At 40.2% G+C, this 27066-nt stretch overlaps 1 protein-coding gene across 3 annotated transcripts in view; it reads left to right on the top strand.

Moving 5' to 3' along the window:
- Positions 1–18730, top strand: part of LOC124512555 (cytochrome c oxidase subunit 8C, mitochondrial) — a 28302-nt gene extending 9572 nt beyond the window's left edge. For 2 of the 3 annotated variants that reach the window (XM_047080183.1, XM_047080182.1), the window contains exons 2-4: positions 1124–1207; positions 17729–17880; positions 18400–18730. In XM_047080183.1, the coding sequence (XP_046936139.1) occupies positions 1126–1207; positions 17729–17880; positions 18400–18492 (327 nt within the window). In that variant the 5' untranslated portion in view covers positions 1124–1125 and the 3' untranslated portion in view covers positions 18493–18730. Of the gene's footprint in view, positions 1–1123; positions 1208–5622; positions 5700–17728; positions 17881–18399 lie in introns of all 3 variants that reach the window. The other variant, XM_047080181.1, reaches the window with a different exon arrangement.
- Positions 18731–27066: the final 8336 nt, after the last annotated feature.

Below are 27066 nucleotides of genomic sequence, written 5' to 3'. Positions count from 1 at the left end.
GAACTTTCTTCAGATTTGTTATATCTTTCTTGTGGTCATTGATCCCCTCTTTACTTCCTTGAAAAGATATTTCTTTCCAGTCTGTATTACTTCATTTTCCCCCCACTCACTCCGTACATCTCTCCTACCCCAATCCTTGAAGGTTTGGAGATTGTAGTATTCCCTTGTCTGAAACAGATTCTCCTTTAGCTGGTAAAGTTCTCTTCAACTGAGCATACAAGTGTGGGCAATGGACAAGAAGTACATAGAAAAGTGAGAAAATACAGAGGAAATAGGCCTATCCAATTGAAGCAAAGACTCTGACAGCCACTTCCTATTACCTACACTGTTATAATACTTAACCCTAAAGGCATAATTGAACCTTATCTAAATTCAAGCCACCTACCATTATTTTTCCTTCCTTTTTCTTTTTCTTTTTTTTTTTTTGGCAAAAATAAAAAAGTCCCGCAAAACAAAATACCCTCATACCACTTTATTCCAACCTTTATCCAAAAATGTGAGAAGTGTTAAAAATGAGCTTCAGATGCTGACCTCCAACCTCATAGCAAATGGGAAGAGAGGGTCAGGGTAGAAGTTCACTGGATAGGGGCACCTCGATGGTTCGTCAGTTGAGTGTCCAACTTTGGCTCAGGTCATGATCTCACAGTTCGTAGGTTCAAGCCCCTCATCGGGCTCTGTGCTGACAGCTTGGAGCCTGAAGTCAGCTTTGGATCCTGTGTCTCCCTCTCTCTCTGCACCTCCCCCACTTGTTTTCTCTCTCTCTCTCTCTCTCTCTCTCAAAAATAAACATTAAAAAGAATTAAGAGGTTCACTGGATAGAAGTTCTCCACTCCTGGAGAAAAGGGAAGCCACAGGCATGGTATAGGATTAGAAGAACACTAGGGTCCTTTGGAAAATGAGACCCTTTCTCTCCTAAGACCTCCCCTACCTGAAACCCTCCTCTTCAACAGTGAAGACCCATTTAAAATTATTGACACTTGTACAGGAATCTGGTCCATAGCATATGTGGCGGGCAGCTAGCTGACCAAAAAGGGCCTAGGGCCCGCCCCCTGCTTCTTGGCAGGTAAAATTGGGCACAACTCAGCTTCCACCTCCTCACTCCTCTCTTCTCTCTCTTTCTCAGAAATGTCATGGCTCACAAAAATAATCTGGTACCACCAGCTGATCCAGACAGGACCAGAACCTGACTTCAGGCAGAAGGTTACAGGTAATTGGAGCTGGATGTCAGCCAACTGAGTTGGCAGGACAATTTGAGGTTGGTCACAAGGACTGCAGTCTCCTGGTGGTCATGGTTCCAGGCCACCATTTTTTTTTTTTTTCGGATTCAAATATTTATTTATTTTTTGTGGTGAAGTAAATACAGTAATGTGTTTTATTTTATTTATTTATTTTTTAATTACATATAATTTATTGTCAAATTGGTTTCCATACAGCACCCAGTGCTCATCCCAACAGGTGCCCTCCTCAATGCCCATCACCCACTTTCCCCTCTCCCCCACCCCCACCAGGCCATGATTTCTACCACATTACACTTATCTTTGGCCCCCTCAGTGAGGCAAAGCATGGTCAAAGTCCATGCGTGCTCCACATTATCCTTTTCTTTAACCTTGGAGGTGAAAGAGTTGGGATGGCTAGAGTGCTCATCACTGAAGAAAAAAGGGAATGGGGGGCCTGCAGACCTTCAGACCTCCAAAACACCCCACCTGGCTGAGTTCTTCTGACTCAAGACTGCTAAGGCCAGTGGCTGTGCTGCAAGGTATTTTCCATTAGTTTATTTTTGTCTTAATCAGCTAAATATTGCATTAATATTAAAATATTAATATTGTACTAAAAATTGCATTGTCCATACCACTTCTTGATAATTTATTAAAATATTAAATAAGATAAGTCCCCATCACAGGCCCGGGGTTCAGTCAGTTAAGCCTCCGACTTCAGCTCAGGTCATGATCGTGCTGTTCATGAGTTCAATCCCTGTGTGGGGCTCTGTGCTGACAGCTCAGAGCCTGGAGCCTGCCTCAGATTCTGTGTCTCCTCTCTCTCTGCCCCTCCCCAGCTCTCTCTCTGTCTCTCTCTCTCTCTCAAAAATAAATAAACATTAAACATTTTTTTAAAAAAAATAAGTCCCTATCATTTACACTTTCTCACTTATTCCCAACCGTCCTTTTTTGACTTTGGTTCTGTTTCCTAGACACAATTTTGAAAACAAATGAAAATAAAACCAACAACAATAGAACTCTAAAATTCCAGGGTAATGTAGTTTTCCTAAAAGCCTTTGATGTGGAAATCTATCAAAGGCTTTTGGAAATACCAGATAAGGTCTGCTGGTTCTACCTTGTCCTTTGGTCCATCTGCATATTCAGAGAACTCTAGTAGACTAGAGTTGGGTGTGATTTGCTTTCACAGAAACTAAGCATTGGTGTTCCACGATTTTTTCCACCCTATAATTCATCTACCTTGTATGTGTCTAGTTGTGTCTAGATGTGTCTAGTTCAATTTAGTCCAACAGGTTTCTTTTTAAAGCATTCAATACCATGTGCCAAGCACAGTGCCAATGCTCAGGCTAAAAAAATAAATCATTCTTTGCCCTTGAGAAGCTTAAAGTCTAAACAGGAAGACAGACTGGAGGGGGGAAGGCTAGTGCCGAGATAATTCAGTAGTGGTGAACAGCACAAGTCCTAGACTTATACAGATCTGAGTGGGTATGTGACTACAAGCCAGGACAATCAAAATCCTTTCTGGAAATTTCTGCCAGGCTACCTAGGATATGTTTCCTCTTAATCTGTTTCTCTGGGATTATGACCTTAAAGGACAATGTCGATTTTCTTTTTTACCTGTGAGGAGAAAGCCATGAGGAATAGGAGAGAAGGAAGATCACATGCAGAAAGAAACAGAGAACTTAACAGAAAGGGGAGTCATGACATCATTTGAAGTCTTGGAATTTTGTTTTTAAGTAATTTCTACACCCAACTGGGGCTCCAACTCACAACCCTGAGATCAAGGGTCCCATGCTCTGACAACTGAGCCAACCAGGCGCCCCTTACTTTCCTTTTTAAACATCTTAAACTTGTTGGGTGTGGGTAAGAACAGTGGGTTTCTGTCACTTGGAATCAAGAGTCCTGAATTTATGTTCTGTTCCTCTTCCTGTTCCCTCCATCAGCAAATGGTACCCCATCCACCTGGACACCTATGCTGAAAACCTGAGTCATATCTTGCATTAACTTTGTCTTCTGTTTTCTGCTACTCCAGTCTGTTCCTTCCTTTTTCTACTATACATAACCATTCGTTGAAGACCCTTCCTAGGCTCCATTCTGGAATACAGTATGGAAGCCAGGTTTTTGAAATGAAAAAAGGGAAAATTCTATTTCTTCTTATGCTTTGCTCATAATGATTCTGTTTCCAAATGTTTTTCTGGATCTCTTAGAGTCTAAAATATTAAGTGAAATGAAACCACAAGTGTCAAAGTACCCAGGAGAATGACTGGTACTTTGAAAGATGTGAAAGATGTCTTCCTGATCCCAGGAAGAAAAAAAAAATTCTTATCACCAGAAATAGAGAATCAGAGAGTTAAAGATTAGGGGAAAAGAAGTGAGACAGAAGTAACCATACAAGATAATACCATATATTGTATCCTTTCTAAGATGCCCCCCCCCCTTTTTTTTTACATTTTTTAACAATGCTGAAATTTGTTGTCTTACAATTTTTTAAGAAAGGTTATTTATTAATTTTGAAAGCGGTGGAGATGGAAATGGAGAGATGGAGAGAGAGAGAGAGAGAGAGAGAGAGAGAGAGGATCCCGAGGAGGCTCTACACTGACAGTGCAGAGCCTGACATGGGGTCTGAACCTACAAACCGTGAGATCATAACCTGAGCTGAAGTCGGATGCTTTACCGACTGAGCCACCCAGGCATCCCGTCTTACATTTTTTTTAATGTTTATTTATTTTTGAGAGAGAGACAGAGTGTGAGCAGGGGAGGAGCAGAGAGAGGGAGACACGGAATCTGAAGCAGGCTCCAAGCTGTCAGGACAGAGCCCAATGTGGGGCTTGAACACACAAACCATGAAATCATGACCTGACCTGAAGTTGGACACTTCACCGGCTGAGCCACCCAGGTGCCCCTACATTTTTTTTTTTTAAAGATTTTGTTTTTAAGTAATTTCTATACCCAACAGGGCTTGAACTCACAATCCTGAGATCAAGTGTTGTATGCTCTACTGACCAAGCCAGCCAGGCACCCCATCTTACAATGTATAACTTCTTAGCACTGGCTCATGATTTAGTTCAATGTATATATTTTTCTTAGTGAGACATTAAATAATGGCATCTTAAATTTTATAAAATTAAAAAACAGGCAAATCTTGGGGTACCTGGCTGGCTGAAATGGAAGAGCAGGCAACTCTTGATTTCAGGGTCATGAGTTTGAGCCCCATGTTGGGTATAGTTCGAGATGAATAAATAAATAAATCTGAAACATTTTTTTAAATGGGACTTAACATTGTGTTAAAAAAAGGCGGGGGGCAAAGCTAAACCATTTGGTTTATAGATATAGAAACCCTAAACTCTAGGGAAAGGCAAGGATGAGTAATGGTGATACAATCTCAAGTATTTAAGATGCTATGGAACATTCTGGAGGTCTAATTGGCAAGGATGCCAGCCAGTTCTTAATCCTTTGGAAGGATATGTTTCCCCCATGAAACCTAGAGATGTAATTTGCCTCAGTTTCTTCAGCATCCTACTTCCAGGATCATCCTCCCACATTGTCACGGCCCTGCATCCATTTCCCACTCTCCTTCTTCATAATTCCTCATTTTTCCCAATTAAGTGGTTTGAGTTGGATTGATGCCATGTTTTGTACCTGGTTGCCTGATTTAAATTTTTTAGCAAATGCTATTCCCCTGACTTTAAAGATTAGTTCAGGGAGGATATGGAACCCCATCAAGAACCAGGATGTGGTGAAATGTTCGCTAGGACTCTGGAAGAGAAAAATCTCTTCTTCCACAGAAGATGCTGGAAGGGTCTTTCCCTCTTCCATTGAATATGACTGAAAGACGATGTAGTCCCAGTGTTTGTTCACAACCATGTTGCTAACTGAGGGAAATCTGCCTTAAGGTAATATTAACTTGTTCCTTAAGAAAAACTGACACCCTGGTGACATCATTAGGCACACTTAATCAGGCTTTATTCGAAACTAGTCCTTCTTCTGGCCTTTCCACTTATGTGAGCCAATCCATTTTATTATTAGGTTTTCTGTAACATTCATTCAAAGTAGTCTTTTTAAAAATTTTTGTTTATTTTGAGAGAGAGAAGCAGAGAGTGTGAGTGGGGAGGGGCAGAGAGAGAGGGAGAGAGAATGCCAGAGCAGGCTCCACACGGTCAGCACAGAACCTGACACGGGGCTCAATCCCATGAATGAGGACCTGGGCCGAAATCAAGGGTCGGATGCTATCCAGGTGCCCCTCGTGCAAAGTAGTCTTAATACATACATGACCTCGTTTAATCTCCACATCAGCATTTTAAGGGAGATATTATTATACCAACTTTGGGGCTTTGCGGCTAGTAAATGATAGTATGAAGGTCTGACCTTTGATATTTTGGCTTCAATTACCAATGCCTTTCCATTCTAGCATAACAGAAATCCATTGAAGAATTTCTGGATGTGGTTCAGGAGAGGAAGAGGAATGTCAAATTTAAGAACTAAAAGGTGGGAGAAGAAAACTAAAATAGTTTTCATCACATATAATTTTTTTGAAAAAAGAATGCAGCAGTTCTTTCTCGGGGCTCTTTATAATAATGGACCAAGGCTTTTACTGGATCTCTCATTACAGTTGTGCTGGCAATTCAAAAGTATGTTACTAATGTTACCAATTGCATCACTCTGGAATGTTTTTCCCACCTCTGTAACTCTTCTGCTTTTGCTTCTTGCTTATTTGAGTTTCTCTGTCTTTGAGGTCATGCAATTGTAGAGACAGTCACAAATAGATCCAGAGAGACGCCCTGCATTCTGCGAAGACCTTTGGTCCTTGAATAGCAATTAAATGTGTTTTTCTGGAAAGGAGAAGAAGTCGAGGTGTTTGGGCCAGAGGTGGTGCAGCCTTCATTCATTATATAATTTTCTAGAACCCTAACACCAGTTTCTTTAGAGCATGAACATTTATAAAAATCACATTAAAAAGAAGCCAGTGGGCGAGTGTGCATTACTTGTTCATTGTATATAGAGCTCACAAATCAAAAAACCTGATCTCTAGGCTATGGCTCTAATTATGCCCTTTCATACAACTGCAGCAGGAATGTCCCATATTGTAGGTCACCGAGAATATATTGAATCCAGGGCCCGCTAAGGCCTTTCCTGAAAATTGTAGAGGTTTGAGTTAACAGAGCTAGTCTTTTGTGACTTGGAGAATTTAAACGGAGGAAGGTTGTTTGTACCTGTAATTTGAGAAGCTAAAAGTGCCACCTCCTGGGGTAGGGGTAGGCGGCGGGGAGCTTAATTGTGTCGTGGCTGAATTTGGAGTCAGATTTACTGACAAGGTCAGAAGTAATTTAAAGTTTTTGTCACAGAGGAAGACCTAAAATGCTTGATTCTCACATCAACAGCACTGTCTGTAGCCTAAACTTTTAAGATTGGGATTAGTTCAGTCAGGGTTGTCGTTCATTGAGATCGTTTTTAACTTACTTCAGCATTTTTTGTTACTCTGTTTTAATAAAAAAAAAAAAAAAGGCGGGGGGGGAACCTCAAGAAGACAAAACTTGAGTAATATTGCCTTCATTAAGACTCTTTTGGTTGTAAGTGATAGAAATCCAGCTACCACTAATCTGAACCAAAAAGCAGCATTCAGCCTTGGCTGACTCAGTTGGTAGACCATGTGACTCTTGATCTTGGGGTTGTGAGTTCAAGTCCCACAAGGGGTGAAGAGATAACTTTAAAAAAAACAGGATTTATCATTAAAAAAAATAATAAAGTGGCCCCAAACTCAAGGACAAGACATTCACCCAAGCTTTAAGAACAATAAGAAACAGGAATTTGAATATGGTCTGGATGTTCCTTCTGTCCCTTTTCTCTGCTTTTTCAGTGGCCTGCTTTCATTATTAACTCACCATGGAAAGGCTTTTTCTGTAGGTAGAAAAAAACAAAACAAAATATGGCTCCTTAGACTGTTCATTGCATAAAGCAGTCTGAGTTCCAGGATGCTGGTCCCAAGCATAACATCCCTACAGAAGGGCTCTTTGGCCTGGTATTTGTCAGGAACCCAACTTTAAACTAATCAACTGGGACCAGGAAATGGGTCAAGGCTGTATTACATCAGCTCTCACGGGATTCATTATGTAACCAGGTGTTCAAACTATGGGGATTTAGAAGTCCCCTGGATCATTTTAGGGGTCTTGCGATGTCAAAATTAATTTTCATGAAAACCAATTAAACAAAAATTATTTTTGTAATAAAGCTAAGATATTTGACCTTTTCACTCATTCTCTGCAGAGGGTATGGTGGAATTTTCCAGAGGCTGCGTGACATGGGATATCAGCATAGACTGAATGCAAAAGCAGATGTGAACATTCATGTGGCCAAATCTTCTATTAGGTGATACTTTAAAGAAATTTTAAAAAGTAAAAGAACGCCACTCTTCTGTCACTATCGTTGATGCAAGATGAACAAACCTTTTAGAATTTCTTTAAAAAAAAAAAGAAGAGAGTTTTCCTTTTTTTAAATGTTTATTTATTTTAGAGACAGAGCACAAGCAGGGGAGGGTCAGAGAGCCAAAGACAGAATCTGAAACAGGTTGCAGGCTCTGAGCTGTCAGCACAGAGCCCAATGCGGGGCTCAAACCCACGAACCTGTGAGATCATGATCTGAGCTGAAGTCGGACGCTTAAGCGACTGAGCCACCCAGGTGCCAAGAGGAGGAGAGTTTTCTTAGAGTGGAGTAAGGACAGCTGCCCAGGATATACAATCTTCACAAGGAAGAGAGTGTTCCAGAGAAGGGATGTTTAATACAGGGTTGTATATGTTTTTTGTTACATCAAGAGTTACAAATCATCATGATGAAGGACATTCCAGAAAATTACAGGCTTTATCTTATGCTTTTAGTTTGTGCAAGGTTACAGGCTTCGGAGGTATGGGAACGGAACTTAGGGGGATTTTTTACTCTTATCTTTAGTTTGAAATGTTTCTTTTAGGTTATTTGCTAACGAAGCAGATGTACAATGTGTGCTTGGGGCAGAAGCAGAGCTGAAGCTTTGAAGTCATTCTGACTGTAGTAAAAGTTAAACTATAGTTTCCCTGGGGGCCCAGGAGAAGGGCCCGCAAACATTAAAAATTGATAATTTCCAGGGTGCCTGGGTGACTCAGTTGGTTAAGTGTCTGATTTCGGCTCAAGTCATGATCTTGCGGTTTGTGGGTTTGAGCCCAGCGTTGGGCTCTGTGCTGACAGCTCAGAGCCTGGAGCATGTTGCACATTCTGTGTCCCCCTCTCTTTCTGCCTCTACCCTGCTGATGCTCTCTCTCTCTCTCTCTCTCTCTCTCTCTCTCTCCCTCTCAAAAATAAACATTAAAAAAATTTTTTTAAAGTAGAACATTTCCTTTATCATTATTAAAAAAATTGTATTTCATAATGTTATTTATGTTAGTATGTGCTGGGTTTGTTGCTGTTTTTTTTTTAATTTTTTAACATTTATTTATTATTGAGAGACAGAGACAGAACATGAGCATTGGAAGGGCAGAGAGAGAGGAAGACAGAGTCTGAAGCAGGCTCCGGCTCTGAGCTAGCAGCACAGAGCCCGACGCGGGGCTCGAACCCACAAACTGCGAGATCATGACCTGAGCCGAAGTCGGACGCTTAACCGACTGAGCCACCCAGGCGCCCCAATGTTGCTGTTTTTTTTTAATATTTCATTTTTAAGTGATCTCTACGCCAGTGTGCAGCTCGAATTTACAAGCCCTAGATCAAGAGTCTCATGCTGTATTGAATAAGCCAGCCAGGCAGGCGCCGCTGTTACTGTTTTTTTTGTTTGTTTATTATTATTTTTTTAATGTTTATTTATTTTTAAGAGAGACAGAGACAGAGTGCGAGTGGGGCAAGGGCAGAGAGAAAGGGAGACAGAATACAGAACAGGCTCCAGGCTCTGAGCAAGCTGTCAGCACAGAGCCCGAAGTGGGGCTCGAACCCACAAACCGCGAGATCATGACCTGAGCCAAAGTTGGATGCTTAACCAACTGAGCCACCCAGGCGCCCCTGTTTTTAAATTTTTTTAATGTTTATTCATTTTTGAGAGAGAGAGAGAGAGAGAGAGAGAGAGAGAGATTGTGAGCGAGCAGGGGAGTGGCAGAGGGAGAGGCAGGCGCAGAATCCAAAGCAGGCTCCAGGCTCTGACCTGTCAGCACAGAGCCCAACATGGGGCTCAAACCCACGAGCTGTGAGATCATGACCTGAGCCACTTAGTATAATACACTCCCGTTCCATCCACTTTGTTGCAAATGGCAATATTTCATTCTTTTTCATCTCCAAGAAATATTCCATTGTATGTATATATATCACATCTTCTTTATCCATTCATCAGTTGATGGACATTTAGGCTCTTTCCATACTTGGCTATTGTTGATGGTGCTGCTGTAAATTTTGGGGTGCATGTGCTCCTTCGAATCAGCATTCCTGTATCCTTTGGATACTACTAGCAATTGCCTAGTAGTGCAATTGCTAAGTCGTAGGATAGTTCTATTTTTAATTTTTGAGGAACTTCGATACTTTTTTCCAGACTGGCTGCACTAGTTTGCATTCCCACCAACAGTGCCAGAGGGTTCCTCTTTCCTCGCCAACATCTGTTGTTGCCTGAGTTGTTAATTTTAGCCATTCTGACAGATGTGAGGTGATATCTCATCGTGGTTTTGATTTGTATTTCCCTGATGAGGAGTGATGTCGAGCATTTTTTCACGTGTCTGTTAGCCATCTGTAAGTCTTCTTTGGAAAAGTATATGTTCATGTCTTCTGCCCATTTCTTCACTGAATTATTTGTTTTTTTTGGGTGTTGAATTTTATAAGTTCTTTATAGATTTGGATACTAACCCTTTATCTGAAATATCATTTACAAATTTCTTCTCCCATTCTGTCAGCTGCCTTTTAGTTTTGCTGATTGTTTCTTTTGCTGTGCAGAAGCTTTTTATCTTGATGAGGTCCCAATAGTTCATTTTTGCTTTTGTTTCCTTTGCCACTGGAGACATGTCAAGTAAGAAGTTGCTGCAGCCAAGGTCAGAAAGGTTGTTGCCTGTTTTCTCCTGTAGGATTTTGATGGCTTCTTGTCTTACATTTAGGTCTTTCATCCATTTTGAGTTTATTTTTGTGTATGGGGTAAGAAAGTGGTCCAGGTTTATTCTTCTGGATGTTACTGTCCAGTTCTCCCATCACCATATGCTAAAGAGACTATCAATATTCTTTTTGCTTTGTCAAAGACTAGTTGACAATTCATTTGCGGGTCCACTTCTGGGTTCTCTATTCTGTTCCATTGATCTATGTGTCTATTTTTATGTCAATAACATACTGTCTTGATGACCACAGCTTTGTAATACAGGCTAAAGTCTGGGATTGTGATGCCTCCAGCTTTGGTTTTCTTTTTCAGGATTGCTTTGGCTATTTGGGGTCTTTTCTGGTTCCATACAAATTTTAGAGTTGTTCTAGCTCTGGGAAGAATACTGGTACAATTTTGATTGGGATTATATTGAATGTGTAGATTGCTTTGGATAGTATTGGCATTTTAACAATATTTGTTCTTCCAATCCATGAGCATGGAATGTTTTTCCATTTCTTTGTGTCGTCTTCAATTTCTTTCATAAACTTTCCATAGTTTTCAGTATATAGATTTTTCACCTCTTTGATTAGGTTTATTCCTACGTATCTTATGGTTTTCGTGCAGTTGTAAATAGGATTGATTCCTTGATTTCTCTTTCTGTTCCTTCATTATTGGTGTGTAGAAATGCAACTGATTTATATACACTGATTTTATGTCTTGCGACATGGCTGAATTCATGGATCAGTTCTAGCTCAGTTTTTGGTGGAGTCTTTTGGGGTTTCCACAGAGTATCATGTCTGCAAAGAGTGAAAGTTTGACTTCACCCTTACTGATTTGGATGCCTCTTATTCCTTTGTGTTGTCTGATTGTTGAGGCTAGGACTTCCAACAGAATGTTGAATAACAGTGGTGAGAGTGGACATCCTTGTGTTCCTGACCTTAGGGAGAAAGAATTCAGGTTTTTTCCAGTGAGGATGATATTATATGTGGGTCTTTCGAATATGGCCTTTATAATCTTGAGGTATGATCCTTCTATCCCTACTTTCTGGAGGGTTTTTATCCAGAGAGTATGTTGTATTTTGTCAAATGTCTTTTTCTGCATCTATTGTGAGGATCATGTAGTTCTTATCCTTTCTTTTATTAATGGGATGTGTCACATTGATTTGCAGATATTGAACCAGCCATGCAGCCCAGGGATGAATCCCACTTAACTGTGGTGGATAATTTTTCCCCCCTACCTCTCATCCCCTGGTAACCCCCATTTTATTCTACGTTTCTACCAGTTCAGCTTTTTTAGGTTCCAGGTGTAAGTGATATCATACAGTATCTGTCTTCCTTTGTCTGGTTTATCTCACTAAGCATAATGTCCTCCAGCTCAATCCATGTTGTTCTGAATGGCAGGATTTCCTCCTTTCTATTGGCTGAATAATGTTCCATTGTGTACATGTGTACGTGTGTACGTGTGTGTGTGTGTGTGTGTGTGTGTGTGTGTGTATCACATCTTCTTTATCCATTCATTCTTTGATAGTCACTTAGGTTGTTTCCATATTTTGCCTGCTATAAATAATGCTTCAATAAATGGAAGTGCAGATAAAGACCTTTACAAATTGCTGTTCTCATTTCCTTTGGGTAAATACCCAGAATTGCTGGATCATGTGGTAGTTGTAGTTTTAATTTTTTTCAGGAACCTCCATACTGTTTTCCATGGTGGCTGCAACAGTTCACACTCCCACCACCAGTGCACAAGGGCTCTCTTTTCTTCACATTATCACCAATGCTTATTTTCTTTTGTCTTTTTGATGGTAGCCATTTTTAAAATTATTATTATTTTTTGAGAGAAAGAGGGAGAGAGAGCATACACATGTGAGCTGTGGTGGCAGAGGGAAAGGGAGAGAGAAAATCCTAAGCAGGTTCCACACCCAGCTCAGAGATTGATCCTATGACCTGGATATCATGACCTAAACCAAAATCAAGAGTCAGACGTTTAACTGACCGAGCTGCATAGGTGCTTAATGATAGCCATTTTAACAGGTGTAAGGAGATAGCTCATTGTTCCTTTTTAAAGATTTTATTTTTAAGTAATTTCTGCATCCAATGTGGGTCTCATGAATTGTTCTCCCTTCATCTGTGCTATATCCCCTGCTCTGATATTTACTTTGACAGTATAGCCACTCCAGTTTTCTGTAAGCACTATTTGCATGCAATATCTCTTTCCACTATTGTACTTTTAGTCTCTCTCTATCTTCATCTTTAAAATGGGTTTCTGAGGTGCCTGGGTGGCTCAGTTGGTTAAGAGTGTGGCTCTTGATTTCAGCTCAGGTCATGATCTCACGGTTTGTGAGATTGAGCCCCACGTCGGGCTCCTCACTGACAACGTGGAGCCTGCTTGGGATAATCTCTCTCTCTCTCTCTCTCTCTCTGCCTCTCCCCCCTTGTGCTCGCTTTCTCCTTCGAAATAAATAAAATTAAAAAATAAAATGGTTTTTCTTTTAGACAGTATATAGTTGGATCTTTTTAAAAAAAATCCAATCTGACAACTTTTGCTTTTTATCAATTACATTTATTTATGTTTAATATAAATGATCTAAATGTATGTAACTTTTATAGTTATCAACCATGTGGTCTAGGTTCAGATATGTCAGTTGAGACCTAGAATTTGTGACCCAGAAACAATTTCAAAATTACAAGTTTCCATTTCAATTTTTTCAGCTATCCTAAGGGGGACATACAGACTACAGCAATCCTTCTCAAAATTTTCCTTCATTTTTCTTTCTACTTTACTCACAAAGTAGGACTCTTCACACTTCTTTCTTTTCGACTCTTCGGAAGATTGTTCCTAAAAGTATCTTCAAAAGGTATCTTCAAAAGGTATTTCTGACACCTTTCTTGGAGGGTAAAGTAGAGGATGAAATTGAGTGGGCAAAACTAGAGTCCTCTTTGGTCCGTAGAAGGAAAGAAACATCTGGGAACAGTCATACATCAATATATTTTGTCTAGCCGTGCTCTCCCATGGTTAGTCTCATGGCTACAAAGAGATGACCACTATCTAAATTTCCCACGTGCGTTCATTCTCTCTTTTCACAATCCAGTCCCTTCCTTGCCTATTTTGTCAGCCTCTGCTGTGTGGGAGAGGGTATAATACCCCTCAGCATTTAATCCTCCACTCTCTCCAGACAGTGTCTTTAGTAGGGAAAGGAAAAGAGAGCACAGAGGTATGAGCATTCATTCATTCATTCAACAAAGATTTACTGAGTACCTACTATGTGTGAGGTGCTCTTTGGAGTGTGTTCTGGTAAGCAAGTCAGACAAGACGCCTGCCCTTGTGATACTCACCTCCTAGCAAAAGAGACACACAATTAACAAACAAAACGTATACGTTCAGATGATCCTTATGGGCCATGAAGAAAATCAAGCAAAGAAGGGGAAAGAGAGCAGTTGGCAGCAGGGTCAGAGCTGTTTTTTGCAGGGCAGTCCAAGGACTGAATGATGTAAGGGAGTGAGCTGTGAGAATGTGTGGGGGAGATTTTCTGGGCAGGGACAAGCAAGCAAGGTAGAAAAAGCTAGGTGGATACAAGAGGCTAGGGTGACTTGGGCACTATCAGCAAAGGGGAAAGTGGAGATAGCGAGATGAGGTTAGGGAAGTGGCCAGGCACTTTCATTCAGGACGTGAATTGATCAGGATAAAATTCTAGAGCAGAGCTGTCCAAGACATGTGTGAACTATATGTGTAATTTTAAGCTTTCTAATAGCCATGTTAAAAGAAATAAAATGAAATGGGTGTAATTAATATTTATAGTGTATTTCTAAACCAAATATATCTAAAATTAAATCATATAAAATATGTAATCAATATAAAAACTTTATTACTGAGATATTATGCATTCTTTTTTTTTTAAGTTTATTTATTTATTTTGAGAGAGACAGAGAAAGCTTGAACAGGCGAGGGGGGGGCGGATCCCAAGCAGGCTCTGAATGGTCAGCCTACATACATGGGGCTCAGACTCACAAAACTATAAGATCTTGACCTGAGGCTAAATCAAGAGTTGGATGCTTAGCCAACTGAGCCACTGAAAGTGCCCCGAGATATTCTGCATTCTTTTTTCTTACTAAATGCAATGGACTCAGTGCTTGTATTCCCCTCCCCCAAATTCATATGTTGAAATTCTGACTCTTAACAAGATGGTATTTGGGGTGGGGCCTCTGGGAGGTGATTAGCTTATAAGGGTGAAGCCCCCACCAATGGGACTAGTGCCCCTATTTTATTTTTATTTATTTATTATTTTTGAGAGAGAGAGAGAGACAGAGAGAGAGCACATGTGAGGGCACACACAGGCATGTGGGCGGGGGAGGGGTAAAGGGAGAGGGAGAATCTTCAGCAGGGTCCACGTCCAGTGCTTAGCCTGATGCAGAGCTCCATCTCACCACTGTGAGATTGTGACCTGAGCTGAAACCAAGAGTTGGATGCTTAACCAGTGAGCCACCCCAGCTCCTTGGGATTAGTGCCCTTCTAAAAGAGGTCTCAGAGAGCTCCCATGCCCCTTCTACCATGTGTGGACACGTTAAGACAGCTGTCTTTGAACCAGGAAGTGACTTTTCACCAGACACCAAATCTGCCTATACCTTGATACTGGACTTCCCAGCCTCCAGAACTATGAGGAAGAAATGTTTATTACTTAAGCCCCCCAGTCTGTGGTACTTTGCTATAGCAGCCTGAACAGATTAAGGCACTAAATTTTTGTATTTAGCAGTTACAGTCACAATTCAATTTGGATGCTAAGTTTTCATCCAAAACACTTCATCTATATTTAGACTTCATAAAAAGTATAGCTGAAAAAGTAGATTGAAATATCCAAGTTTTTCCCAATATAGAAGTTCTTCAATAACTGAATCAGTCATCAAGTTTTCAAATTAAAATTAAATTAAATAATACCAAAAATTCAGTTCTTCAGCAGTGTTTGCCACATTCCAAGGGCTCAGAAGCCACATAAGCCTGATAGATGTCATATTGGATAACACATGTGGTTAGCGGGCATCAATGACTGCAATGACCTCTCACTCCATATTTCTCCACAGAGCAGCCAGAGTGATCATTGAAAAATGGAAATCAGTTCACATTGTCCCTGTTTAGAAACTCTAGTGGCTTCCTATGACATTCAGTAAATCCCAATGACTCAAGTGGGGCATTCACTTTGAGGCAGAGGAAGAGCTTCTGTATTTATCAATCCTTCTTCTTGAAATCCCATTACAATGACAGTAAAGAAGTACAAGAGGAAATGAATCCATGAGTGAAATAAGAGGTGGAGGAGCAGGGCTGTATCAGCAATGTAGTTTTGGTGAATTTCCCTAAGATTGAAGGTAAATGTGATCTTATCGATTGGTAAAGCAGAGAAGAAGGAGCCATAGCTCTTAGCACACAAGAGGCTGCAGGGAACAACAGAGATGCTTTCCATAGCATCTCAGCTACTTAAATGATGAGCTACAAAGACCCAGAGTGGGAGGAAAGGCACAAGTTCAAGGGAACTGATGGAAAACAGTGAGTGGAAAGGATGTGTGGGTTTGCTGTTCCTTCTCCTCCAACTTTGTGCATATTTTGGCAGTGTCCTAGGTAGTGGCTATAGAGAAATTCTTCTAAAGAACTCATGTTATGTCCTTGGATAGGAGCAGTTGGAAAGCCTAGAGCAGAACCTTACTTTGGCATGGGGGTGAGAGAGGAAGTCTTCCTTCCCACCAGTTGACAGTCAGCTTGCACACATAGATCATGTAATCAGCATTTTCATTTTGGAAAGGGACTGGTGATAGAAAACAACCCAAGTAATTCATCTGGCTCCTCATATTCGTCAACACAAAAGGACAACCATGGGCCAGAAGAGAGTTGTGCAAAATCTCAGGACCAAAATGAATAAGAATTCACCCTAGAAGAAACAGAAATTGTTCATGGGATAGCAGTGAACTTTAAAAAAAGTTGAAATTAATATTCTCAGAGAAATTTGAGGAGACAGTGCATCTATAAAATATTAATAGATGACTCTAAAAACCCCAACTATTTAATAAGTGTTAGAAATGTAACTCTAAAATGAAAATCTCAACAGAAAGGCTAGAGGAAAAAAATCAAAGGACTCTCCCAGAATGTAAAACAAGAGAACAAAAGAGAAAAGTTGAGACAGAGATGACCCAGAAAGAAGAGCCAACATACATCTAATAGGTGTTTCAGATTAAAAGTAAAGAAAAAGTAGATCTCCCAGAGCCAAAGATCCCTGTCTTCACCCAGTACTAATCCATATGAATGAAGAGAGACCTGTATCTAGTTATATCTTGGAGAAACTTCACAAGCCCAAAGACAAGACTCTTAAAAAGATTTCAAAGGAAAAAAAAAATGAAGAGTTGAGAAATGTACTGGCATCACACTTCTCATCAGTTATGCTTTATACTAGAACACAAGGAATAATGCTTTAAAAATTCTGAGGGACAATGATTTTGAGCTTAGAGTTTTATAGCCGGCCAAATTAACATGTAAGTGGGGAGCAAAGCAAAGATTTTTTGTTTTTTATGTCCAAGGACTTAAGAAATTTATCACCTACAGACCACTCCTAAAAGAACTGCCTAAGGAGGTGTTACAGCAAAATGAAATAGGAATCTAAGAAATAGGAAGATAATCAGTTTGCAGAAATTGGGCAATTAAAGGAAATCCTTGAATGCTAGTTGTGTAATAGGCTTAAAATATGTGAAGAAACTGCATCATTTTAGAATGGGTAAAATATGTGAAGAAACTGCATCATTTACAGCATTACATTAAAAAAAAAGTTCCATTTTTCCTTCAAGAGCTACAAGTTTAGTGACGACATCACCTTTGCTACTGGGATGGCTCTATTTGAGCCTACCATGAATATTTGTTGTAGTATCAGCACAAGGGAGATAATTCTTGAGAATTAATTTACAGACAATATATGGAAAACATAACTAACATTAGAGAACAGAATATGTTATAACCTCTGCCAATGAGAAGTAATGCCCATTGAGAGGGCAGAAATACAAAGGGAAGTAAGTGAAGGGGGTTGAGTGTCTCGCCTTACCCAGAAGAACACTGAGAAACACTGAACGTGGGGCTGGAGGGGCTGAGCAGGGCGAACAGGGGAGAGACATTGAGCCCACGGGCACAGGGACGAGGGGCAATGCGGGTGGAACGCCCGGGAAAACGGTTGGAAACTGAAGCTAATGTGTGTGGGGTGGGGGTTGAGCAGAACCGGCTGAACGTAAAGAGTGGGCGTATGGGCGGAGCCTAGTAGAGTACTAGTAGAGTACTGCGCGGAAGGGGCGGGGCAGGGGCGGGGCAGGGGCGGGGCGGAGCCGGTGGGGAGGTCTCCCCTGTGGCCCCGGGCGCCTGCGCAAATCAGCCCTCTGGAAGCTCCAGCCGTCGGGCCGCGCTTCACGTCTTCTCGCGCTTGCTGTCTCCTCAGCCTCCAGTCGCTTCGCTTCACCGGACGCCATGCCCCGCCTGCTCGTTCTTCGCCTACTTCCCTGCCGCCGCGTGACCCAATTGGGGCTCCAACCCGGCCGCCGCCTGGCCCGCTCGGAGTCCCGCCGCCGCCAGCACCCCAAGTCGTCTGTGGTGAGTGGCGGCCCACGCCTCACGGCGGCGGGGGCGGGCGAGGGGCGCGCAGCCGAGGCGGGAGCGCCGCGACGGACGGGGATGAGCGGGGGACGTCGGTGACGGGCGGCCGTTGGCGGTCGGGGGAGGCCTCAGGGAGTGCGCAGAGGGCACGGGCAGAGCCGTCGTTGCGCCGCGCGGTGTCCGTCGCCGTCGAACGTCGTCTCGCCGGCTGCTTGCCCGCCAACGCGGGGAATCCTGGGCAGCACCTGCGATCCAGGGTGCAGCGGTCGGAAAGGTGGGGAGGTGGGGAAGTGGGGAGGGGGTGGGGGGCGAGGGGGGACGGAAGAAGAAAAGAGGTGTTTGCTTCTCAGGTTGAAGCTGGGTCATCTAGGAAAGGAAGTCCTGTTTCAGGCCTCGTCAGGCCCGCGTCACAGAACAGCCACACTCGTCGGCAGGTGGACGCGGATCTTGCTCGGCCGCGAGGGACTGGCCCGGGGAGCCGCAGGCATTAACAGCGCTTTTCGTCTTCTCTCCCAGGACAGCGCCATTGCGCTCGTGATGGTTTTTGCGACCTTCTTAGCACCGAGCGGGTATGTGCTGAGCAATCTGAGCGACCTCAGAAGAGCGTAGGTGGAAGAAGCTGTGGAGCTGCGTTAACACCCGAGGAGCTTTCAGAAAAAGCGGTGGCTTGCTTAAAGGAGGAAAAGCGTTTAGCTGGGCTGACGCTGCAGCCATTGTGGGTATTCAGTTCACAACCGTGTGTTTTTGGTAAATATTTTGCAGTTTTTTAGTACTGTGCGTAACATGCAGATGAGTTTGTAGACTCATTTCCAAATGTTGAATAAAGTTGAAGCATTCATGCACGGTATGTGATCTCAGATTATTTTCTTGACAGTGAAGGCTGATGAGAATTTCATGATGAAAAATAGAATAAGAAGAACGGCAACAGAAGGTCAGGGATGGCGGCGGTCACACCATCAAATGTATTTTATGGGAGTGAATGCACGTATCTAGCGGCGTCAACATTAAAAGATTAGATATGTAGCAGTAAGTAATGCAAGTTAAATGATTCTTCTTACTATTTTTAATGTTCCATTGGTACTTCCCCCTTCATTTATTTATTTTAATTTTTATTTATTTTTAAAATGTTTTTAAAGAGAGAGAGTGGGGGAGGGGCAGAGAGAGGGAGAGAGAGAATCTTGAGCAGGCTCCAGGCTCCTCCTGGCTCCTCATGGAGTATCGTCTTGTGAACCGTGAGATCATGACCTGAGTGAAATTAAGAGTCGGATGCTCTACTGACTGAGCCATGCACCCTGATTTTTTTATTTAGACAGCATGAGCAGGGGGAAAGGAGCAGAGGAAGAGAGAGAGAATCTTAGGCAGGCTCCATGCTCAGCATGGAGTTTGACATGGGGCTGGATCCCACAACCGTGGGATCCTGACATGAACCAAAATCAAGTGTTGGATACTCAACCCACTGAACCACCCAGCCCTGGTACTGCCCCTTTTAGTAGTGAGATCCAGACTTGACTTTCCACTGGGATAAATACAACTTTTTGTTAATTTGTCTTAAGTTTGCCTCTACAGCCTGGGATTTAGTAATTATCTTTGTACTTTATTTGTACCTCTCCTTATTTATGGATTTTGTTATTTTCTATAAGTCAGGTTTGAAGAATCATATATACATTTGTTTGAATTTTAGCTCACTTTGCCAATTATTGTGACTGTGGGCAACAGACCTAAACTCTGAGACTGTTTCCTTGTCTATGTATGTAATGGGAACTTAAAATTGGTCTCTTGAAGGGATGTTGTGGGAGAATAAAACACTGAACAAAGATAAGACACTTTCTAGCATAGTGCCTGAAACAGAGTAATCAATAGGTAGAAGTTATTAAGAGAATATATGTTTACTAATATTCATTCAGCAAGTATTGCATTTGTTGATGTGCCAGGTATTGTCCAAGGTCAATGAACCGAAAATAGATCTCTGCCTTTGTAGGACATGGAGGACTTGCATTCTAATTACTTCAATATTGTACTTCCATTTTGAAATTTATATTGGTGTGTTAGATTTCTCCAGAGAAACTGCGACAATTTGTGTGTGTGTGTGTGTGTGTGTGTGTGTATATGTGTATACATCTATCTATGTATCTATCTATATATATAGAGAGAGAGATGTTGATTAATTGATTTGAAGGAATTGGTTCACAGCTGTGGAAGCTAGCAAGTCCAAAATCTGCAAGGTAGAGAGTCTCTGGCAAGCTGGAGACTCAGGAAAGAGTTGCAGTTTGAGTCTGCAGTCAGTCGCTGGTGAAATTGAACTCTCAGGAAAAGTCAGTATTTGTCTTAAGGCCTTCAATTGCTTGGATGTGGCTTACGCACATTATAGAGGGCAATCTGCTTTAGTCAACGTCTGCTGAGCTACATGTTAATCCTGTCCAAAAATTACCTTCACAGAAACATCGAGAATAGCATTTGGCCAAATATCTGGGTACTGTGGCCTAGCTAACATAAAATTAAACTGTCACAATTGGGTAAAATAATTTTTCAGAGGGAAACCATGAAAAGGGTGTGATACTTTTAAAATTTAAAGGTATGAGTACAGTGGCTTATTGAAATCTTACCCACTTAAGTTTACATTCTCTCTTCACTCGTGTCAAACCCACTCTTAGGCCCTTTAAAGAACTCTGGCCCATCAGGACACAGGCTCTGTTTCAGTTTCTTGTATTCACCAAGACCATGTTTGAACTTACTGCCCATTTTGAACTTACTTTTTTCTTTTCTGACTCTGATGATTTTGTGCTTAAGCTTCTGATACCTGCCTGTATACATTACAGCTAATGATAGAAGACTGGTCTACCTTTGTCCTGGCTGGGGAAACTATTGAACTATAGGAATAACAGTCTTTTCCCTAGGGGCACTGGGGTGGCTTAGTTGGTTAAGCATCCAGCTTCAGCTCAGGTCATGATCTTGTGGTTCGTGAGTTTGAGCTCTGCATCTGGCTCTGTGCTTACATTGCGGCGCCTGCTTAGGATTCTCTTTTTCTCTCTCTGCGCTTCCCCCATGTGTGCTTTCTCTCTCTCTCTCTCTCTCTCTCTCTCTCTCTCTCTCTCAAAATAAACTTCATTAAGAAAAAAAGGAGTCTCTTCTCTAGAACCCTAGCACCTATTTTCTGAACCATTTATTTGACATTATTCTCATGGAATAATGCTCAGTATTGGGAAGTGGTAGCTCATTTTGATGAGTGAACTCTATTGCCCTGTCACGTTATTTAACTTTCAATGCATGAAAGTGTCACATTTGTTATTTGGGGTAGTTATACTCTATAATAGTCACCATGAACACTGAATTAGTGAATCTGGAACCAATGCTCCTAGGAGAAATAACACATTAGGTTCCTGTGAGCCTTGTCACAACATTTAAACACTATGTATGGGGTCCATTTTAAACAAGGAATTCATCTACAAAAAAGGACAAAATTATAAAAAAGTGAGACCAAATAGGCTATGGGAAGGACATTAATTTACAGTATTCCAGAATGAGAGCTGGAACAAGAAGGCAGAACTTGTCATTGTTCGACCTCAGCACTGCATGATTCAAATTTCTTGCCACTCTCTCTGTGAATGATGTGAAAGTGTTGCATTGATTTTGAGTTTGAAAATAATTTTAGTGAGTAGGAGAATTTGCAGACATGGAATCTACAAATAATGGGGATTAAGTGTTATTCTTAAGAGGAGGTCGTGCTCTCATTTATGAATCATTTTGGAAATTCTTATTTTGCAATTTTAAGAATTTGCAGGATGTTCTTTTGGGAAGAAGTAAGGCTGGAGAAACCATCCTTTGAGGTTGGATTTTTGTGGAATAGCTTAAAAAATGTGGGTTTGACTTGGAATAAGTGAAGTAGTGCACTTCTTCACTTAAAATGAGATTTGATAATAAAGTAATGATCTTAGTGAAACTGACAGGGAAAACTGCAAAAATTATAAAATATTTTGATAGTGATATCGTTGGTGGATTAGAACTTTCACTGTCCATTTCCCAGATGAGTACTCTATTGGCCAACATCCAGTTGGATATAAAATTCTGGCATCTGATACAGTTAACTAATGTGGGTATGTATAATGCCTGTCTGTCTCATTTCCACCACCAGATTTAAAATTCCTTGAGGTAGAGTGACATATAATATTTTTAATCTTTAGGTGTAGCATAGTGGATAAGTCAAAATATTTAATCAGAAGACTGAAATTGCTCCTTCCTATAACCAGGTACTTAGTGAGCCTCTATTATGTATGGAAGATAGTTCCTATCTTGTTTTTTCCAGTGCATAACTCAATGCCTGGCACATATTCTGAGCTTTTTGTTTGTTTGTTTGTTTGTTTTTTGTATACCAGTTGAGTGGTTAAACTGCTGGTAAGACAAATAGGTTCATCTCACTTGCCAAATTCATCTTTTCTAGTAATGGCTGTAGTGCTATGTTGAGGAAGATTATAGAAGAAATGAAATAACTTCAATCAGCGGTGTAAATAAAATGTATCATCTGTGTTGACTGAGCAGATCAATTTTTCCTTGATAATTTTTGGCAAAGAAATTCATAGAAATTGTACATTAGGCAAGGGCTTATGAATTGTGTAATATTTTAATTTATAAGCATGATGAACACAGTAATTTTTAAGCATGATAAAATATTTGTGACAAATATTCTGAGATTCTTAGAAGAAAGGTTGATAATTATGAAATATTTCTATTTAGAAGGATAAGGAGTGAGTTATTTTTCAATACAGGAAACATTTTTCTGAAAAGTTCCATTTATTTTTAAAGTTCTGTTGCTATGGCAAGTTGCTGAATTTGGGTAAATCACTTGACTTCTAGAATCCTGTTTCCTTTTCTGTAAAATTAACAGGTTGACCTAGACCAGGAATTTTTAGCTTTTTGCTTTATTCAAATCAATACATAATTATTGAAGTATTTTGTGGCTTACCATGTGAACAGGGCATTTGGTTTTTCTTAATGGTAACCTGAGTTAGTAAGAATTAAATTTTATAAATCAAGTATTATTTAAAAGTATTTAAGATTTAATAATAAGTATATAAAATCGATCCTATTTATAATTTATCCATAAACAAGTGCATACAATATGATATTTGGGTAGACCTTTCAATGGGGAAAATCACTTCTCAAATGTCATCTACGTTATGTCAGCCTTCACTCTACTCAGCTTTATCACTACATTGTTCCCACCACACCTTTACTTGGCATTAGTTAGATTTCCACTCGATTCTTCTCCATTAGGACCTTGCAATTTTTTTCTTTTTTACTTACCCAGCCTTTCCACCTTGTCTACTTTCATTTAAGTGTTCTATTGCCAATACCTTTAACTTATTTGCCATTTTATTTTATTTTATTTTATTTTATTTTACTTTATTTTATTTTATTTTTATTTTTATTTTATTTTTGTTCATTGTACTCTTCAAAATACAAACCATGGGTCAGTCATAGTCCCTCAATTTTGGCTTGGGCAAGTGCTGCAGAGGAAATCATAGAATCACACGGTTAGTGCTATTAGAAATTCATTGTTTCCATACTCATAATCCCACAATGCTTCCTAAAATTTTTTTCTCTTTTCCTTTACTTTTCAGGGTAGTGACTAATTTAAATCTCGCATATGTGAACTTTTTATTCTATTAGCTCTCTACCCAATTTTAGCAGACTACCTCGTTTTCTAATTCACAGAGAAAGTTGAAACTGTTCCTTAATTGTTGCCCCCCCTCCATCTACAAATGTAACAGAATTCTCCCCATCTTTCCTCTTAGTGCAGAGAAGGGGAATTACCATTCTAAGGCTGAATCCCTTTGCCTGTGCTTTGGGTCCTACATCCTTCCTCTGGGATATAAAGCTCTAGAAGTTGTCTAAATTTGATTTCTTACTCTATTGATTCTATCTCAGATAATTTAAATATGCTCAGCTTCCAGCCTTTAAAAAAGAAGAAAAGGCCCTAAGATCCCTCTTTTAACATAAGTGTCCAAGTTTTTGGTAGCTTTATTGTGATACTTGCTTTATTGTGGTGGTCTGGAATTAAAGCCAAAATATACTGATGTTAGCCTGTAATTGAAAATCTATTTCTGTTCCTATCATTCCATTGATACTGCTATCGTAAGTCAGTGGTTTTGTCACTAAATCTCGTAGACAGTTTTTAGTCCTTATCTTTTTGCAGTATTTGATATTATTTAGTCTGTTTTTGAAATACAGGCATACATCAGAGATAGATACTAGGGGTTTGGTTCCAGACCATCACAATAAAGTGAGTCAAATGAATTTTCTGATTTCCTGGCTCATATAAAATTTATGTTTATACTTCACTGTAGTTTATTAAGTGTTCAATAGTATTACATCTTAAAAAACAGTGTACATAATTTAAAAAATACTGCAGAAAAAAAAAGCTAACTATCATCTCAACTCTCAGCAAGTCAAAATCTGTTGGCGAGGAGGATCTTGCCTCAGGTATTGAATGGCTGCTGACCAGGGTGCTGGTTGCTGAAGTTTACAGTGGCAGGAGCAATTTCTAAAAAGACAACACTGCAGTTTGCCCCAATGATTGGCGCTTCCTTTCATGATTTCTCTGTAGTATGTGATGCTGTTTGACAGCATTTTGCTCACAGTGGAACTTCTTTCAAAATTGGAGTCATTCTTCTCTAACCCTGCCACTGCTTTATCAATGAAGTTTATGTAATAGTCTTGTTGTTGTTGTCTTTTTAACAGTTTTCACAGCATCTTCACCAGCAGTAGATTCCATCTCAAGAAACTATTTTCTTTCCCTCTCCGTAAGAAACAACTCCTCATCTGTTAAAACGTCATCAAGAGTTGTAGCAATTCAGTCACATCTTCAGGTTCCACTTTTAATGCTAGTTCTCTTGCTATTTCCACCACGTCTTCAGTTTCTTGCTCCACTGAAGTCTTGCACCCCTCAAAGTCATCCATTAGGGTTGGAATCAACTTCACAACTCCTGTGAATGTTGATATTTGACCTCTTCCTGTGAATCATGAATGTTGTTAATGGCATCTAGAATAGTGAATACCTTCCAGAAGGTTTTCATTTACTTTGCCCAGATTCATCAGAGGAATCACTATCTATGGCAACTGTAGCCTTGTGTTGTGTATTTATTAAATAATGACTTGAAAGTCAAAATTACTCCTTGATCCATGGGCTGCAGTATGGATGGGATATTCTGTTAGCAGGCATAAAAGCAGTAATCTCCTTGTACATCTCCATCCAAGCTGTGGGTGACCAGGGGCATTGTCAATGAGCTGTAATATTTTGAAAGGAATTTTTTTCTGAGCAATAATTCTTAACAGTGGGCTTAAAATACTCAGTAAACCATGCTATCATGCAGGCTTTGTTGAGCATAGGCAGAGTAGGCCTGAGATAGAAAGCCAAAATGTGGTTAACTCTCCATTAATTATGAATTAAGAGGGAATCAGAAGAATATGGTATGCTCTGAGGTGAGTCTAACTCTCAGAGACAAGTAGTTCTCAACTTACTCACCATTCACTGGTTCCCCTTAATGGCTTCTAGATCTGCTGCCAAATTTTGATTCATGGACACAATGTGTTTTGATTATAGCTAAGTGTATAAGCATACCTTGGAGATATTGTGGGTTTTGGTTCCAGACCACTACAATAAAGAGAGTCATTTTTTTGGTTTCCTAGTGCATGTAAAAGTTATGTTAACATTACACTGTAGTCTGTTAAGTGTGCTATAGCATTATGTCTAAAAATACAGTGTATAAGCCTTAATTAAAAGATACGTGATTGTTAAAAAATGCTAACCATCATTTAAGCTTTCAGTGAGTCATAATCTTTTGTTTGTGGAGGGTCTTGCTTCAATATCAATGGCTGCTGAATGATCAGAGTAGTGATTGATGAAGGTTAGGGTGGCTGTGGCAATTTCTTAAAATAAGACAACAGTGAAGTTTGCCTCACTGATTGACTCTTTCACAAGTGATTTCTCTGTAGCATGCAATGAGTAGTAATATTTTGAAATATTACTGAGTGGTAGAGCTCAACAGTGGGCTTAAAATATTTAGTAAACCATCTTGTAAACAAATGTACTGTCATACAGGTTTTGTTTCATTTATAGAATAGAGCATGGACAGAGTGGATTTAGCATAATTCTTAAGTGCCCTAGGATTTTGAGAATGGTAAATGAGCATTGGCTTCCATTTAAAGTCACCAGGTCTATTAGTCCCTAACAAGGGAAGAGTCAGCCTATCCTTTGAAGCTTTGAAAGCTGTGAAAATTCCAGATGGCATGTTCTCCAATAGAAGGCTATTTAGTCTACCTTGAGAATCTTGTTTAGTGTAGTCACCTTCATAAATTATGTTAGCTAGATCTTTGGGATCTATCATTCAGAATAGAAGGAAAGATAAAGAGTTTCCCAGACAAACAAAAATTAAAGGAGTTCATGACCACTATACTAGCTCTGCAAGAAATATTAAAGGATACTTTTTGGGGAAAAAAGGACCAAAACCAGCAAAGACTAGAAAGGAACAGAGAACATCACCAGAAACACCAATTTTGTAGGTAACACAAAGGTACTAAATTAATATCTATCAATCAATAATCACACTGAATGTGAATGGACTGAATGCTCCAATCCAAAGTTATAGGCTATCAGAATGGATAAAAAACCAAGACCTATCAATATGCTCCTACAAGAGATTCATTTTAGAGCTAAAGACACCTGCATATTGAAAGTGAAGGAATGGTGAACCATCTATCATGCCAGGACGTCAAAAGAAAGTCAAAGAAGCCATACTTACATCAGACAAACTAGATTTTTAAACCAAAGACTGTAACAAGAGTTGAAAAAGGGCATTACGTCACAATTAAGGGGTCTATCCATTAAGAAGAGCTAACAATTGTAAATATTTATGCCCCCAATACAAGAACATGCAAATATATAAACCAATTAATCACAAACATAAAGAAACTCATTGATAATAATACAATAATAGTTTGGGACTTTAACACCCCACTTACAGCATTGGACAGATCATCGACACAGGAAATCAACAAGGAAACAATGGCTTTGAATGACACGCTAGACTGGATGGATTTAACAGATCTATTCAGAACATTTCATCCTAAAGCAGCAGAATACACATTCTTCTCAAGTGCACATGGAACATTTTCCAGAATAGATTACAT

This window comes from Lynx rufus, unplaced genomic scaffold (genome assembly GCF_022079265.1).
Source record: "Lynx rufus isolate CCGP_SWC_20201006 ecotype Redwood Valley unplaced genomic scaffold, mLynRuf1.p SCAF_17, whole genome shotgun sequence".
NCBI lineage: Eukaryota > Metazoa > Chordata > Mammalia > Carnivora > Felidae > Lynx > Lynx rufus.
The sequence above is the reverse complement of the archived record's forward strand: the minus strand, read 5'-3'. Positions and strand labels throughout refer to the sequence as shown.